The sequence below is a fragment of the Cannabis sativa genome, chromosome 3 (genome assembly GCF_029168945.1).
Source record: "Cannabis sativa cultivar Pink pepper isolate KNU-18-1 chromosome 3, ASM2916894v1, whole genome shotgun sequence".
Classification (NCBI taxonomy): domain Eukaryota; kingdom Viridiplantae; phylum Streptophyta; class Magnoliopsida; order Rosales; family Cannabaceae; genus Cannabis; species Cannabis sativa.
The window spans coordinates 3626504-3641194 of NC_083603.1; the positions used below are offsets into that span (position 1 = coordinate 3626504).

The 14691-nt window shown below is 27.6% G+C and overlaps 1 protein-coding gene across 2 annotated transcripts; it reads left to right on the forward strand.

Moving 5' to 3' along the window:
* The first annotated feature begins 4492 nt into the window (after positions 1–4492).
* Positions 4493–12331, forward strand: LOC115709567 (phosphoethanolamine N-methyltransferase 2). 2 transcript variants are annotated; one of them, XM_030637698.2, is made up of 12 exons: positions 4493–4887; positions 5000–5121; positions 5255–5392; positions 5954–6091; positions 7158–7301; positions 9159–9269; positions 9632–9773; positions 10351–10631; positions 11299–11460; positions 11563–11616; positions 11725–11799; positions 11977–12331. In XM_030637698.2, exons 1-12 carry the CDS (start codon positions 4857–4859, stop codon positions 12073–12075), a joined length of 1497 nt encoding a protein of 498 aa, XP_030493558.2. In that variant the 5' UTR covers positions 4493–4856; the 3' UTR covers positions 12076–12331. The 2 variants fall into 2 exon arrangements, with proteins under 2 accessions (XP_030493558.2, XP_060968935.1); XM_061112952.1 differs by lacking the exon at positions 5954–6091 and having other exon boundaries at positions 4594–4887.
* The last annotated feature ends 2360 nt before the right edge of the window (positions 12332–14691 follow it).

Below are 14691 nucleotides of genomic sequence, written 5' to 3' on the forward strand. Positions count from 1 at the left end.
AGTCACCTTTCAAGTTTGTGTGGAAAGAATTTATTAGGGACCCATATTAGATAATTGGAATCTTTTTATTCATTATTTGGTGAATATATTTGAATCAAACAGCTGTCAATGGTGTAATAATGCAAATAGTGACCCTCTAAAAGAGCAACACTATATGTAAGTTATGGTTTGCAACACCCTATATTGTTATTATTTATATTTAAGTTAATTTAAGGAAAATGATGTGGACTCATTATTTAATTATATTAATAATAATTATATAAAACATGTATTGATGTATTTTTATTATTTTATTATTGAAAATAATTTTTTAGTTAATTTTTTTTTATAGTTATGTATATTATGTTGCACGTGTGATTATTTTATTTTTTCTTTGCGGCGATGGATTTAGGTTTCAGATTTGTGATTGTAGAGAGTGACTCGAGACTAGTGGTCAATGCTCTTAATGGGAAGGAGTCCCATTGGGCTATTGAGAACTATGTCTCCTTTTGTATTAAGTCCTCTCCTTCTTTTATATGTTATAATTTTATGAATGTTAGTAGAACTTGTAACTATGTTGCCCATAATGTGGCTAAGTGGCGTTTACCCACCAGATGTACGGAAGTTATTCGGTCTCCTCCTTTCTGGGGAACCTGTTTTGTAATGACCGGGAGGTCTAACTATTATCTTTTATTTAATGCATGATTATGTTGTTTTTTTTTTAAAAAAAAAAAGAATATTATAAATTATTTTAAATTTCTCAAAATTTGTAAAATATCACCAATATAAAAAAAAAATAAAAAGTTCATCTAAATATCAAAACAAGTAAAAAAGTATATCAAGTTTATTTATGTATTCCTTTTAAGGAGATTCAATATAAAAACACCATATATTAGAGCATTAATAGACACTAAAATAAAAATTAAAGAGTGGTAAAAGACACAAATAGTATAATTCAACACTATCATAAATATAATATTAATATTAATGTAATTAAATAATGACTATGAAACTCAAAGATATTTTTTTCTAAAGGTAACGTTTGGTTAGGAAGAATAAAAATATAAAAATAATATTGAGAATGAAAAATATAAAAATAATAATAGAATAGAATAAAATTTATAATGCATAAAAAAAAATTATTAAATTTTTTCTCATGTTACATTAGAATGATTTTTAAAATGGAATAATCATTCTACTAAAATGGTAGAAAGATCATTCTATTATAATGATATTTCAGTACTTTAAATGTAATTAAACAAATGAATAAAATAAAAATTATTTTTTTTTCCATTCTATTTTATTTTATTATCTCCAACCAAACAGTACATAAATTGATTGGCTAAACCACACTAAATTCCTTAATGAATTTTTGGTCCCCAACAGTTTGGTTGGTATTTGGTAGCATCATTAATTATTATTATTTTTGTTTTTCTAGAATGAAAGAAGAAAAAAAAAAACAAATTTACTGCTTATAATTTTTGCTGAAAACTTTATTATAATTTTTTTTTTTTTTAAAAAAAAACACCAATATGTATTAGTTACTCAAGTCTCATATAGCTATTGGTAGATTATTTTTTTTTTCTAACATAAACTTCATCAATATTTATAGTCAAGAAAATAAATGAAATAAAATACTAAATAACTAGATAAACCCAACCACTAAACATGTGGTGACTCAAATGAGAAGGCTAGTTGTGCAAGTGAATGAACATTAGTACTATGAACCCACTTACAATAAAATAATGTAATAAAAGAAAACAAATTTCACACACGAAAAATATCACGAAGTACAATACCAAACTAAAAGAAAACATGTTCTTTACCACCCATACTTTGCACAAGACGAAAACAATTCGAAAATATATCTTCACATGATAATAGCCCATTTAAAGATAAAGTTGGAGACTATGGAGTAAAGCAGTCGCTTCAACAACAATGGGTTCAAAATAGGCAACCAATGGAGTAGCCGTTGAGAACAAAACAAATCCGACATTATCAGACAACACAACCCCAAGTTTCACCGCTCCCACTTCTGTTTGAACATTAGCATCCACGAACAGATAAAATTGCCCTAACTGTAATACTATCCCCGAAGATACAATAGCCAATATCAAATCACTAATAAAATCCATAAAACTAAATTTAAAACCTAAAATCTTATAATTCCTATATAATTTAATTTAATCACTATCATAAATTATCATTACTTATTTATAATGCCAATACCACTAAAAATCAAATAGGAGTAATTTATTTATTTAATTTTTTTGCTTTTTTTTTTAGTGCTTTACTATAATTGAATCTTTGTGGTTGATACCAAATGGGACCCACTCTAGAGATTCACACATGTCCTAGTAGCAACAAATTGTTGGATTACGACATAAAATAAAATAAATTGGTAATGACGTGGCATTCAATTATTGGCCACCTATAATAATGGACCAAATTATTAAAAAAAAAGTTTATTATTTGATAACAAAAAGAGAAAAAATTAGCAACGTCGTTTCGCAGCTTCCACCATCAAAAAGGAAAGATTTTGCGGTTTCATTTTATTTTTCTTATAACACCTTTTCGAAGACTGCAGGGCCAAATTAAACACAATATAATAACTCTCTCTCTAATTTGTCCCAAATTATTCAATTTAATCTTATCTATTATATATCTAATATTGTTGCATATTCATTCATATATGTGTGGGCTGGAATCTTTGATACTGCATAGCGCGATACATTTAAGATTCGTTTGGTACACTATGTTAATTATGTTATATTATATTATTTAATATAATACTATGTTTAGTGTTGATTTATATTAAAAGACTGTATAAAATTATATTATCTTTATCATAAATCCGACTCTTGCTCCAAACTTGAACCTCATCTCGACACCGACCATAGACCCAGACCCCAGCCCTAGTCTCAAACTCAAATCTTGACCCCAACCTTAGCCTTAGAGGCTCAGACTTGTACCCTGACTCCTGATCCTAGACCCTCAACTCGGATCCAAATGTCGGATCTTCACTTTCTAAATATTATAATATAAGATAATATGAATCATTTCTTATGTATGAAATAATATGATTCATTCAAAATTTTGTTCAAACATAATTTTTTTTTCTTATTTAATACAATGCGATCCTTATACGATTTACCAAATGAGTGGTATACCGTATTGTGTTGTGTTGTATTCTATGATGTTTGGCTATATTGTATTATTTAATACAAACTTTATTTGGTATTGATTTGTATCAATAAGTTGTGTATTAAATTATACTAATTACCATAAACTCAACCTCGAACTCGGTCCGGTTGGGGTCCATGTTCGGGTTTGGGATCAGGTCTAAGGCCAGGGATGAGGTAGGGTCCAGTCTGGGTCCCGAAGTAGGGCTTAGTCCGGGGTTGGGCTGAGGGCGGATTTGGGTCTAGGGTCAGGGCTGGGTCTAGGGCTAGAGTCGGGTACTAGGTTCGGGTTTGGGTTTGCGGTAGGATCGAGTCTGTGTTCGGGTCCAGGTCTAGGACTGGGGTCTGAGTTCAGAACTTGGACTGGGTCCGGGGCTGGTGTTTGACACTAGGTTCGAGTCTTGGGTCGGGATCGAGTCCGGGTTTGGTTCGAGGCCGCGTTTAGTTTGGATTCGGGTCTGGGTCGTGGCCGGCACTGGGACCGCGCTTGGGGTCGTGTCCGTGTTTGGGACTAAGGTTTGAGTTTGGAATCTGGGCTCAGGTTGGGATCCGGTTCTAGGTCTGAGGTCTACCCCGGACTGTTTCTAAGTATTATAATACTAGCTAATTAATATGTATCATTTCTTATGAATTAAACAATATGATTCAGTGGTCATAGACATAGTCTAATGGTTCTACACTTCTCCTCACAAAGAGGAAGTCTCAAGTTTGAATCCCCCTCCCTCAAAGTAAAAAAAAATATGATTCATATTCGTATGGTGGTGATATTAGTATAAAACAAATTTTTATCTAAATTTAGTGTTTCTTGTTATTTAATACAATATAATTCTTATATGCGCTACTAAACGTACCTGAAATTTCATACACTATTAATTCAATTAAGTATTATTAGATCCTGCATATTTATTTATTTAATATAAGGCTAATTAAGATTTTTGCCCCCAAACTTTGACATATATCAAATTATACCTCCTGAACTTTTAAGGTCGTTAAAAATTCTCTCTGAACTATAGAGATTGTTGGATTTATGGACCTTTGTCCAATTTTAGTAAGGAAAATCTAACATGGACATGATATATATGATAAATATTAAAATTGAGAAAGCATAATTTAGTACATAAATAATCACTAAATTAATAAAATTGAATTATTAATGTCAAAATTTAGGAAACAAAAATTCCAATTAATTATCATATTATAATAAATATTAGACACTACTTATACCTAACAATAATGCTCAATGTAATCATAATAAACTAATGGATGTGCAAATTAATATTAGTGTACTATCATATATCAATATGGGGTCCCATATATTTAAATTTAAAATAAAAATAAAATATTATTAGACCATTTGCCTCAAAAAGAAGAGTAATAGTGTAACTAGAAATGTCTATAAATTAGATTGATCTTCACCAATAAACTCTCACCAATTCATAAACATATTATATCAAAATTAGTTATTATTATTATTATTATTATTATTTATTTGTATGAAGCAAAAGGGCAGAGGCTTCAACCATAGATCAAGAAGCTTTTCTCGATCTCGTCGAGCCATTGAGGGTTCTTAATTAATTACAATTAATTTTCATTTTTCTTTATTTCTTTAAAAAAAAAAAAACCAAAAATATAAAATTATATAAGTAATTACTTTGGAATAATTAATAAAATCCAAAATCAAAGACTATAATTAAAATGGCTTCTGCTGCTGCCCATGTGAATAATGGTATTGAATCCCTTTAATTTTTTCTACCTTTCTTTATTATAATTATAATTATTATTATTATTTTGGGTAATTTTATAATTGTAAAATATATATTTATTTATTTATTTTATAGTAATTATTGAAGAACGTGAAATACAAAAGTGTTACTGGAAAGAACACTCTGTAGATTTAACATTGGAAGCCATGATGCTTGATTCTAAAGCCTCTGATCTTGACAAAGAAGAAAGACCAGAGGTATTATTAATTATTACTAATTAATTAATTAAATAAATAATAATTACTTAATTAACTATATAATTAAGCTTTATTCAGTACTGCATTATTTCATTTTTATTTATATATATATAAATATTAATATTATTTATAGGTATTATCTTTGCTACCACCGTACGATGGGAAATCGGTGGTGGAGCTCGGTGCCGGAATCGGTCGTTTCACCGGTGAATTAGCTCAGAAAGCTGGCCAACTCATTGCTCTGGATTTTATTGAGGATGTCATAAGAAAGGTATATAATATCACTATATATCATAAATATTTAATTATGAAAAAAAAAATAGTTTAATGATGGATGACAATATTTATGAAGTTTTTTGTTTATTATTATTGTGTATTTTAAAATTTTAAAAGTTAGAAAATTTGATTTTATTTTTATTTACTGGATTTATATTGAAAGATTTAGGCTAATTAGAATTTTTATCTAAATTATTAAACATTTAATGATTTATTTTTAATTTTGTTCAATTTTACTAATGTGATAATAACTGCTTTTTACTAAATTATACCCTTAAATTTTAATATACATTAAACTGTGCTCCTCAACTTTAATATGTATAAAATTATATTCCCTAAATTTTCATTTATATTAAGCATTTTTAGTAAAATTGAATGATTTTCTTTAAATCTAATAATTTCATAGTTTAAAAGAAATTTTAGTGACTTGAAAAATTTGTGTGACACAATTTTAATACAAATAGGAATCATATATATTATTTCTCATATATATAAGAGAATCCATGAATTTTTATTTATAGATATATTTGTATTGTATGTGTATATATATTTGCAGAATGAAAAGATGAATGGACATTACAAGAATGTGAAGTTCATGTGTGCTGATGTTATGTCCCCTGGTTTGAACATCTCTGATGAATCAGTGGACTTGATTTTCTCAAATTGGCTTCTCATGTATTTATCTGATCAAGAGGTATATATATATATACACGATGAGTGTTACCGTCAACTTCTTATTACAACCTCTTAGTTAATTTTTACGCCCAAAAACATGTCGAAATAATTTTTTTTGAATTTTTTTTCATAGGGGTGTTTGTATTACAACATCATTTCTGTAAATTTTTTGAATAGTTTACAGTGCTAAAAAATACGTTTAAAGTTTTTTGAACGTGTGTAGTAAACTGAAATATTAAGAACTCTGTTTTCGATACTGTAAACTATTCGAAATTTTTTAAAAATTTATAGGTTTGATATTTTGACTTGTGATTTCAGACGTAGAGGTTGACTATTTAAGAGATTGTAATAGGAGGTTGTATATGTATATTAATTATTAACACTAACTTGTTTTATTTAAGAAAAATTATTTTATATATTATTTTTTAATTTTTTTTCCTTTCAAATTTACAGATTGGTTTGCTTCAATGGTTTTTATATAACTAGGTTACTATGTAAATTTTAGTTACGATTTAAATTGTTCCGTTGATTGCTATGTGTGTTTCTATGTAAATTTCCGTAAAAATACAAATAAAATCTGCTTTTAAAATGTATAAAAAAACCCCTTTAAAATAAATTATTGAAAAATTGAATAAATGATTTATTATTATTATTTTCAATTTGAGGCTAAAACATAATGATAGTCACTTCCTTCCACTACCACCACAAACTCTCATTCTCATGATTATTCTACTACATAACTTTACACAATTACTTAATCACCATAATTAGTTATATAAATATAGTAATATTTACATGCATTTTTAGTAAAATAAACAAGAAATAATTGACCAAATCCCCTTATCTGATGAAAAAAAAAAATAAATAATTGACCTTAGTTAAATAAACATGTTTATTGATTTATTTATTATTTTTTGTTGTTGGACATGCACATATTGTACCTAATTTTTTATGGTATCTTATTTTATAACTATATAATATTATCATATATTTTTTTTATAATTATTGTACAAGGATTGAGTTTGTTTTGTTTTGATTATTATATGTATTAATTAAATTTTTGAATTGGAATATTATATATATAGGTGGAGAAATTGGCAGAAAGAATGGTGAAATGGTTGAAGGTTGGTGGGTTTATTTTCTTCAGAGAATCATGTTTTCATCGATCTGGAGATTCTAAGAGAAAATATAATCCCACTCATTACCGTGAACCCAGATTTTATACTAAGGTAATAATAATTTCAAATTCGTACCGAATTATGTTCTTTAAATTTGTAAAGCCGTTAATAAATTTTATTGGACGACACTTGTTGAGAATCATGGGGTTCCATCTCAAAACCAATTGGTTATGAGTGGAGTAGCCCATGTTCTTTATATATGGCTTAATACTTTTACATTTAATCCATGTGGGACAATGTTCTCCAATAACACTATTGGATTTAAGAATTTTTGTCCAATTTTAGTATAGAAAGTCTAACATAGATAAAAGTTCGAGAGCTGATTCGACTGATATTAAAATTTGGGGATCATAATTTAGTACATGAATAATCACAGAACTATTAGTAAAATTGAATAAAATTTGACAAAAATCTTTAAACCCAACAATCTTAATAGTTCATGGAAAATTTTTGACGGTTAGAATAATTCTGGGACATAATTTGGTACATGTCAAAGTTCAGGGGTAAAAATCTTAATTAGTTTTTCAAATTTTAATATTATTATTTAGTAAAATATTCATTATTATTTATTTATTTTTTTGGATAATTACCCTATATATCATTTTTTTTAACTTTTTTTTTTAAATTTACAGTTTTGGTCAGTGATGGACCCAAAATTTTTACTTTGTGGGCGCTTATTTATCATTAAAAAATATTTATACATATATTATAATAATTTTTACTAAATTTATTTAATTTTGTGGATACTTTTTTATTATTTTGGTCTCTAGATATCAAATTAAAAATATTACATTTAATTTTTTAAAATGTAATATTTTTGTTAGTGGGACTATAGCCCCCACATTAATACTAGTGGGCTGTTCCTAGTTTTGGTTGCTTTCGTAATTACTTTGATAGTTTCTATATAAATTGTTATGAGAATTTTAGTTGCGATTAATGCTGTTCTAGTAGTTGCTATGTAGATTTTTGTAAAAATAATAATAATAAAAAAAATTACTTGAAATATAAAAATAGAAAACCCTTTATTTCTTTTTTCATTATTTTATTTTTCTAAAAAAAAATCAAGATAAATTAGGTCCACAGAATATTCAACTAAACAAATATGTAGGGTACATAGCTCAATTATTGCAAGTACAATTATCTATCCTTGATTATGAGAAACAGTAGTTTTCTTTTTCTGTTGGGGTCAAATTTATGATTGATATTTTTAATAATGTATTGAATAGTAATTATATTTTGTCCGGTGTGGTATGTGAAAAAAAAAAAAATTAGGGTAATTTTTAAAAAAATTTGTGCACAATATATCTACAAGTACTTGACTTTAAGTAAATTCTTTTGATTAGTTTGTACTTCATCAAATTTTTATTTTTATTTAAAAATTAATTTAAATATACTAATAAGAAAATCACACGTAGATAATAGGCCTGCACATAATAAGAAAATCACACGTAATGACTTGATATTTAATGGCTAAGTACTTACGAAAGTTTTAAAAATATAACTTAAGTATTATAACCGCTAAAAATTAAATTTAAATATTTATCTCCAATAGAAAATTAAAATTAGGTATTTACACCATAAATTACTCTAGTTTTTATAGTATATTTCTTAGAATATTCCTTTTTTGTACATTTTTTTTATCTGTTTTGTTATTTATCAGAGATTTTTTAGTTTCAATTTTAATATATATTTTCTCAAAATCATGTATGTTGTAATTATTTATAAATTTTTAGTAAATTCTAAATAATTTACAATACTAAAAATAAAATTGAAATATTTTATTATATGCATAACTATTAAGTTTGTAAAATTTTCTTGTACAATCTTAACATGTTCTCTCTAAATTAATTACTATTTTTTTTTTTGTGAAAATAGCTCTAATTTCTGTCATTAATTTATATACTTAAGGTATTCAAAGAGTGTCACACTAAGGATGAATCAGGAAATTGCTATGAACTTTCTTTGGTGGGCTGTAAATGTATTGGAGCTTATGTTCGAAACAAGAAGAACCAAAATCAGGTAATTATTTCAATGATCTATTTTTACTATTGTCTCGGCTTTTATTACGAGACATTCTTAGGATCATTGTTATAGGATGTAACATGTCATTTAGAATTTTAAGAATGTTCCTGATTCATGTACATCGGTCGGCCAAATGTGATTACACATAAAGTAATTATGCATGTTTTTTGGACTAGATGACTGACTATAATTTTATTCTTTGACATGTATAATCTTTTAACATGTGGGACATTATTTAATTATCAATAGTATTGGTCGTTGTCTAAAAAAAATAAATAATTATTTCAATATTAACAAAGTGTTAAATAATAGAAAATTATAATATCATTAGAAAGAATTTTTGTTTAAATGTTATGCAGATTTGTTGGACATGGCAAAAAGTGAGTTCTCAAGATGACAAAGATTTCCAGAAATTTTTGGACAATGTTCAGTACAAATGTAGTGGTATTTTACGTTATGAGCGAGTTTTTGGACCAGGTTACGTGAGCACGGGAGGCTTTGGTAATTCTTTATTTATTTATTTATCACTAAATATGTATTGTGGTTCCTAAACTATGTCATTAGTAAAATTAAGGGCGGACCCACATAGAGGCGAGGTGGGGCCGTCGTCCAACCTGAAAAAAAAATTAGAAAAAAATATATATGCATTTTAATTAGTTACAATATATATTTATAAATGAAAGTGATATCTATACATATAAAATAAGCTTTGGTATAATGATAAAGTCATTTCATGCATTTAGTATTTTATTTTACTTTTTGAACATCTACCAATAATTAGGGCTGAACATTTTGAGTGGGTTCAACCCGGACCCGGCCAACCCGCCCGGACCCAACCCGGTCAACCCGCAATTTTTTTTAAAAAAAAATATTCGAGCGGGTTGGGTTCAACCCGGTGCCTTTCGGGTTCAAATATTTATTCTTTATTTATCTATCAAATTTCAATTTAATTAAAATGTGTTCGATGAAATGTCTAAAAGAAATGTTGGGGTGTTTTTATTTAAGAAAATCATGGGCTCTTAATTTATTGAGTTAAAGAACATTAAAAACTGTTATATTTGATTGTTTTGTTGTGTAGAAACAACTAAGGAATTTGTGAAAAAGCTTGAGCTTAAACCTGGTCAGAGGGTTTTAGATGTTGGGTGTGGAATTGGAGGAGGTGACTTCTATATGGCTGAGAATTTTGATGTTGAAGTTGTGGGCATTGATCTTTCTGTTAATATGATATCTCTTGCTCTTGAAAGAGCCACTGGGCTTAAGTGTTCTGTTGAATTTGAAGTTGCTGATTGCACCAAAAAAACTTATCCTCATAATTCATTTGATGTCATTTACAGTAGAGATACCATATTACACATTCAAGTAAATATACTTTCTTCTTCTTTTATCTCATTAGTCATTTCCTTTTACTTAACTTGTTCTTGTTAGTGGTACTTATTATAGGGTACTTAAAACGTCGTTTTGGTACATGTTTTATTTGTTTTGGTATTCGAAAGAGTTTTTTAGTTTAATTTATATTATCATCGTGTACGTTGTACTTATTTAGGATCATCTCGGTAAATTTTTAAATTTTTTGAATAGTTTTATTGTCAAAAATAAAATTTAAATGTATGATAAACAATTATTTTAAACCTAATGTTTGATTTTTTAAATTATTTAAATTTTTTTGAAAATTTACATGTGACATTAAATAATTTAACGTGTATGATTATGAAAAAAAAAGACTACATTTTTTTATTAAATGTCGAAACAATAAGGGAGTGTACCAAAATACTATTTTTGAGAGGTGTACTATAAATTTTTCCCCTATTATATAGTATTATTTACTATTTGTTAATATTTATACATTCAAAATGAATTGTATTACATTTGTATTTGTGTTATTTGAACTCAAATTTCATTTTCAAAGGAATAATTAAGACTTAAAATTCTACTTTTCCAATATTAAACTTTGAAAATAATCTACTCTTAAACATAAAGTTGTTTAGAAAGTAACTTTTATTTTTCTAACATTTCGAAATGATTGCAGGACAAATCAACATTATTCAAATCATTCTTCAAGTGGTTGAAACCAGGAGGAAAGGTTCTCATCAGTGATTATTGCAAGAGTACAAGAACTCCTTCAATAGAATTTTCTAACTATATTAAGCAAAGAGGATATGATCTTCATGATGTAGAAGCATATGGACAGGTTTTGTTTGATGTTTAGTTACTAGTATCTTATTACCATTGAAAAATGCTAACATAACATAACATAACATAACATAATATTATTTTGTTATGATAATTTCAGATGCTTAAGAATGCTGGATTTGAAGATGTCATTGCAGAAGATCGTACTAATTTGGTTTGTAGAAACACACAATATTGTTTCGAGATTTATTGAAAAAGTTTTTGAGTGTTGGGAGATTTCTTATAAGTTACCAATTGCTTCATTTCTTTTTTTGTATTATAGTTCATTGCAGTTCTGCAACGGGAACTCGATGTTGTCGAAAAGGAAAAGGAAGAATTCATAAGTGATTTTTCTAAAGTAAGATTTTTTTAACACTCAAAATGCATATTGTGATCGTACTTTAAGTCTGATTTGTCTTAGCTCAAGATCGACCCTAAATATTGTGTACATACATTAATGTGTTAAATAAATGTGATATTATTGATCACTTCTTTTTTATGTAACTTTCTTTTGTTTGATTGAATAAATATGTAGGAAGACTATAATGACATAGTTGGAGGGTGGAAATCTAAGTTGATTAGGAGCACATGTGGAGAGCAGAGATGGGGTCTCTTCATTGCCAATAAAAAGTGAAATAATATTTGAAAATTGCCATTATATTTATATATGGTTGGTTTGAATTTATAAATTTCTAATAATGTTTGTACTATCTTTCTATGGGGTATGTACCCATAATGCTTATGTTTTCGGTGACTGGGTAAATGCTTTTATTATCTGTTAGGCTTCGTTTGGTACGATATGTTATACTGTATTTTATTATATGGTATAATATTATATTGGATTGCATTGTATTGTATTAATATTATTTAATACAAAACTATATTTGGTATTGACTTGCATTAATAACTTGTGTAAAATTATATTATTTTTGCCATAAACTCGACTCCAACCCTGACCTCCGTCTAGATCCGAGGTTGGGTCTGGGACCGGGATTCGGGGTCGAGGAACGGGATCAAGGTTTGAGTCTGAGTCTGGACCTAGGGTTCGGATTCGGGTTGGGTCCAAGTACGGGCCAAGGCAAGGGTCGGGTCGAGGGTTGAGGACAGGATCGGTTTCAAGTCGAGGGCTGGGGCTAGTGTTGGGGCCAGGTCCAAAATTGGGTGCCTATAGAGTTCTAAAAATATAACTTAGATTTTTATACCGCAAATTACTTTTTAAAAAATCACAAATCCATAAAAATATATTTATAAAAAACTTATAAAAATGTAAAATAAGTACAATTTTAGATATATATATATATATATACTAGTGAAAAGCTACGTGCGAGGCACGTAAACTAAATTTTATGCTAGTTTTTTTCTACATTATTTAAAAGTGATACTATCAAGAATTAAAGAAAAAATATTATTAGTTATAAGGTAAGATTATTATTATGTGTATCTAAAGTCTAAACGATATAAGTTATAATTTTTACAATTAAAAGTAAATTATTGTTCTTAAATTTGATTAAAGCCATGGTGTGCATAATTCATTTAATTAAAAAAATCTATTTTTGAAAGGCTAGTAAAACTATTTTATTTTTTTAAAACTATTGCATTATATTCCATTAATCTTAGTCAATTCTGCAAGATAATAACTATTCTTCTTCTTGTGAAGAATTTTAGCTTGAGTTTTATGAGGTTTTAAGCATTGTGAAGAGTTTGAAGAGCAAAAAAAAAAAGAATAGTTTAGGTGGCGTTTGATAACACTTTTTTAATCAATTTTTTGTTTTTAAAATTAGAGAAGTGAAAATATTTTTTAAAAACATGATCTATAAAACTGTTTTTGCTTTTCAATTTTTTAATTGAGAATCAAAATTTTAAAAATAAAAAAAAAAATCACTTTTAATATTTTTTTAAATATTTTTTTTTCTTAATCAATATTTTGAACTTTGACAAGACCCGAACCCAAATCTTCTCCCACGACCCTTGTGCTGAACCCGACCTCTGACCTGGATTCGAATTCGACCCTGGACCTAGACCCGACTTAAATAAAATCAAAAAAATGAAAGTAAAAATGAACTTTACAGAACACACTTTTGTTTTTTATTTTTAAAATTGAAAAATAAAAGTAGTTAGAGAACACATTTTTGTTTTTCAAAAACAAAAATTTTATTTTTATTTTACGATTAAAAAATTAAAAAACAAAATTTTTGTTTTACTTATACATTAATTAGAGAATATAACAAAATTATAGTATATAACCAAAACAAAATAAGAGTAACTAAATGGGTGGGAAAAAAGTCCCTGTAAACCACAAAACATACCATTATAAATTAAATTACAGTACATAATTTAGACACTGTCTTTGAAATTTAGAATATATCACATTCAAACTAAGTAATCAAATGGAGAAAGTACATTGGTCAGACCAGCACATTCGCCCAAATTTCAAATCTCAGAGTTTTTCTTGATTTCCCTTGATCCTGCATTTAATTGTATCAGAAGTTTTCCTTTTAAGTAGGATCTTGATTCACTCGAAATTGTAATTAGCACCTGTATAATCCAAAAACATTCAATTTAAAAACACACTCAACATTCGATAGAGAGAGAGAGAGAGAGAGAGAGAGAGAGGAGAGTAGTACCTGGGGAAGAACTTTGGAAGCCATGATTAGGGTGTTGAGGTTTCTAATGAAGAGAGTGTTCAGTGAGTAAAGGTCATGACTTTATGGTACTCTGAGATTTGATTTACTATCTCGTATGGTATCTGTCTGAGGAGACGGAGAAGAAACTCTCTTATACAAAAATTAGGATTGTAACCAAAAAACCCATCACGTCTGAATCTAAATCCAACCCTTTTCTCAAAAAAATCAAATCAACCGGAAACTTGGATTAATCGATTTACCACAAAATTCTTCTCAGTACTCGAATTTGGTAGATAACATTTACAGAGAGAGAGATAAAGAGAGTACCCTTTCGGCGGCGGGGTTGTGGCTGTCGACGGCAGTGGGGATCGGAGGTGGTAGATCGTGGCTGTTTTCGATTGTGGTAGAGGTGATTCAATTGTTTTAGGATATTTAATTGAGGTGATTGTTAATATCACTTGAAATTCAAATATTTAATTTAGGATATTTATTATTATTTTATTATAGATAAATAATATTTTATTATTTTATTAAATAAAAATTAAAAGTCACCCATAAAATTCTCAAAAACCAAGAATTTCAGTTATATAGGTATACTTTATATAGAATAGATATATATTTTCATC

Coding starts and splice junctions, on each gene's coding strand:
- LOC115709567 (XM_030637698.2), top strand. CDS start 4,857: ATGGCTTCTGCTGCTGCCCATGTGAATAATG. Junction 7,302..9,158: donor AACCCAGATTTTATACTAAG/GTAATAATAATT, acceptor TATATACTTAAG/GTATTCAAAGAGTGTCACAC. Junction 10,632..11,298: donor ATACCATATTACACATTCAA/GTAAATATACTT, acceptor AAATGATTGCAG/GACAAATCAACATTATTCAA.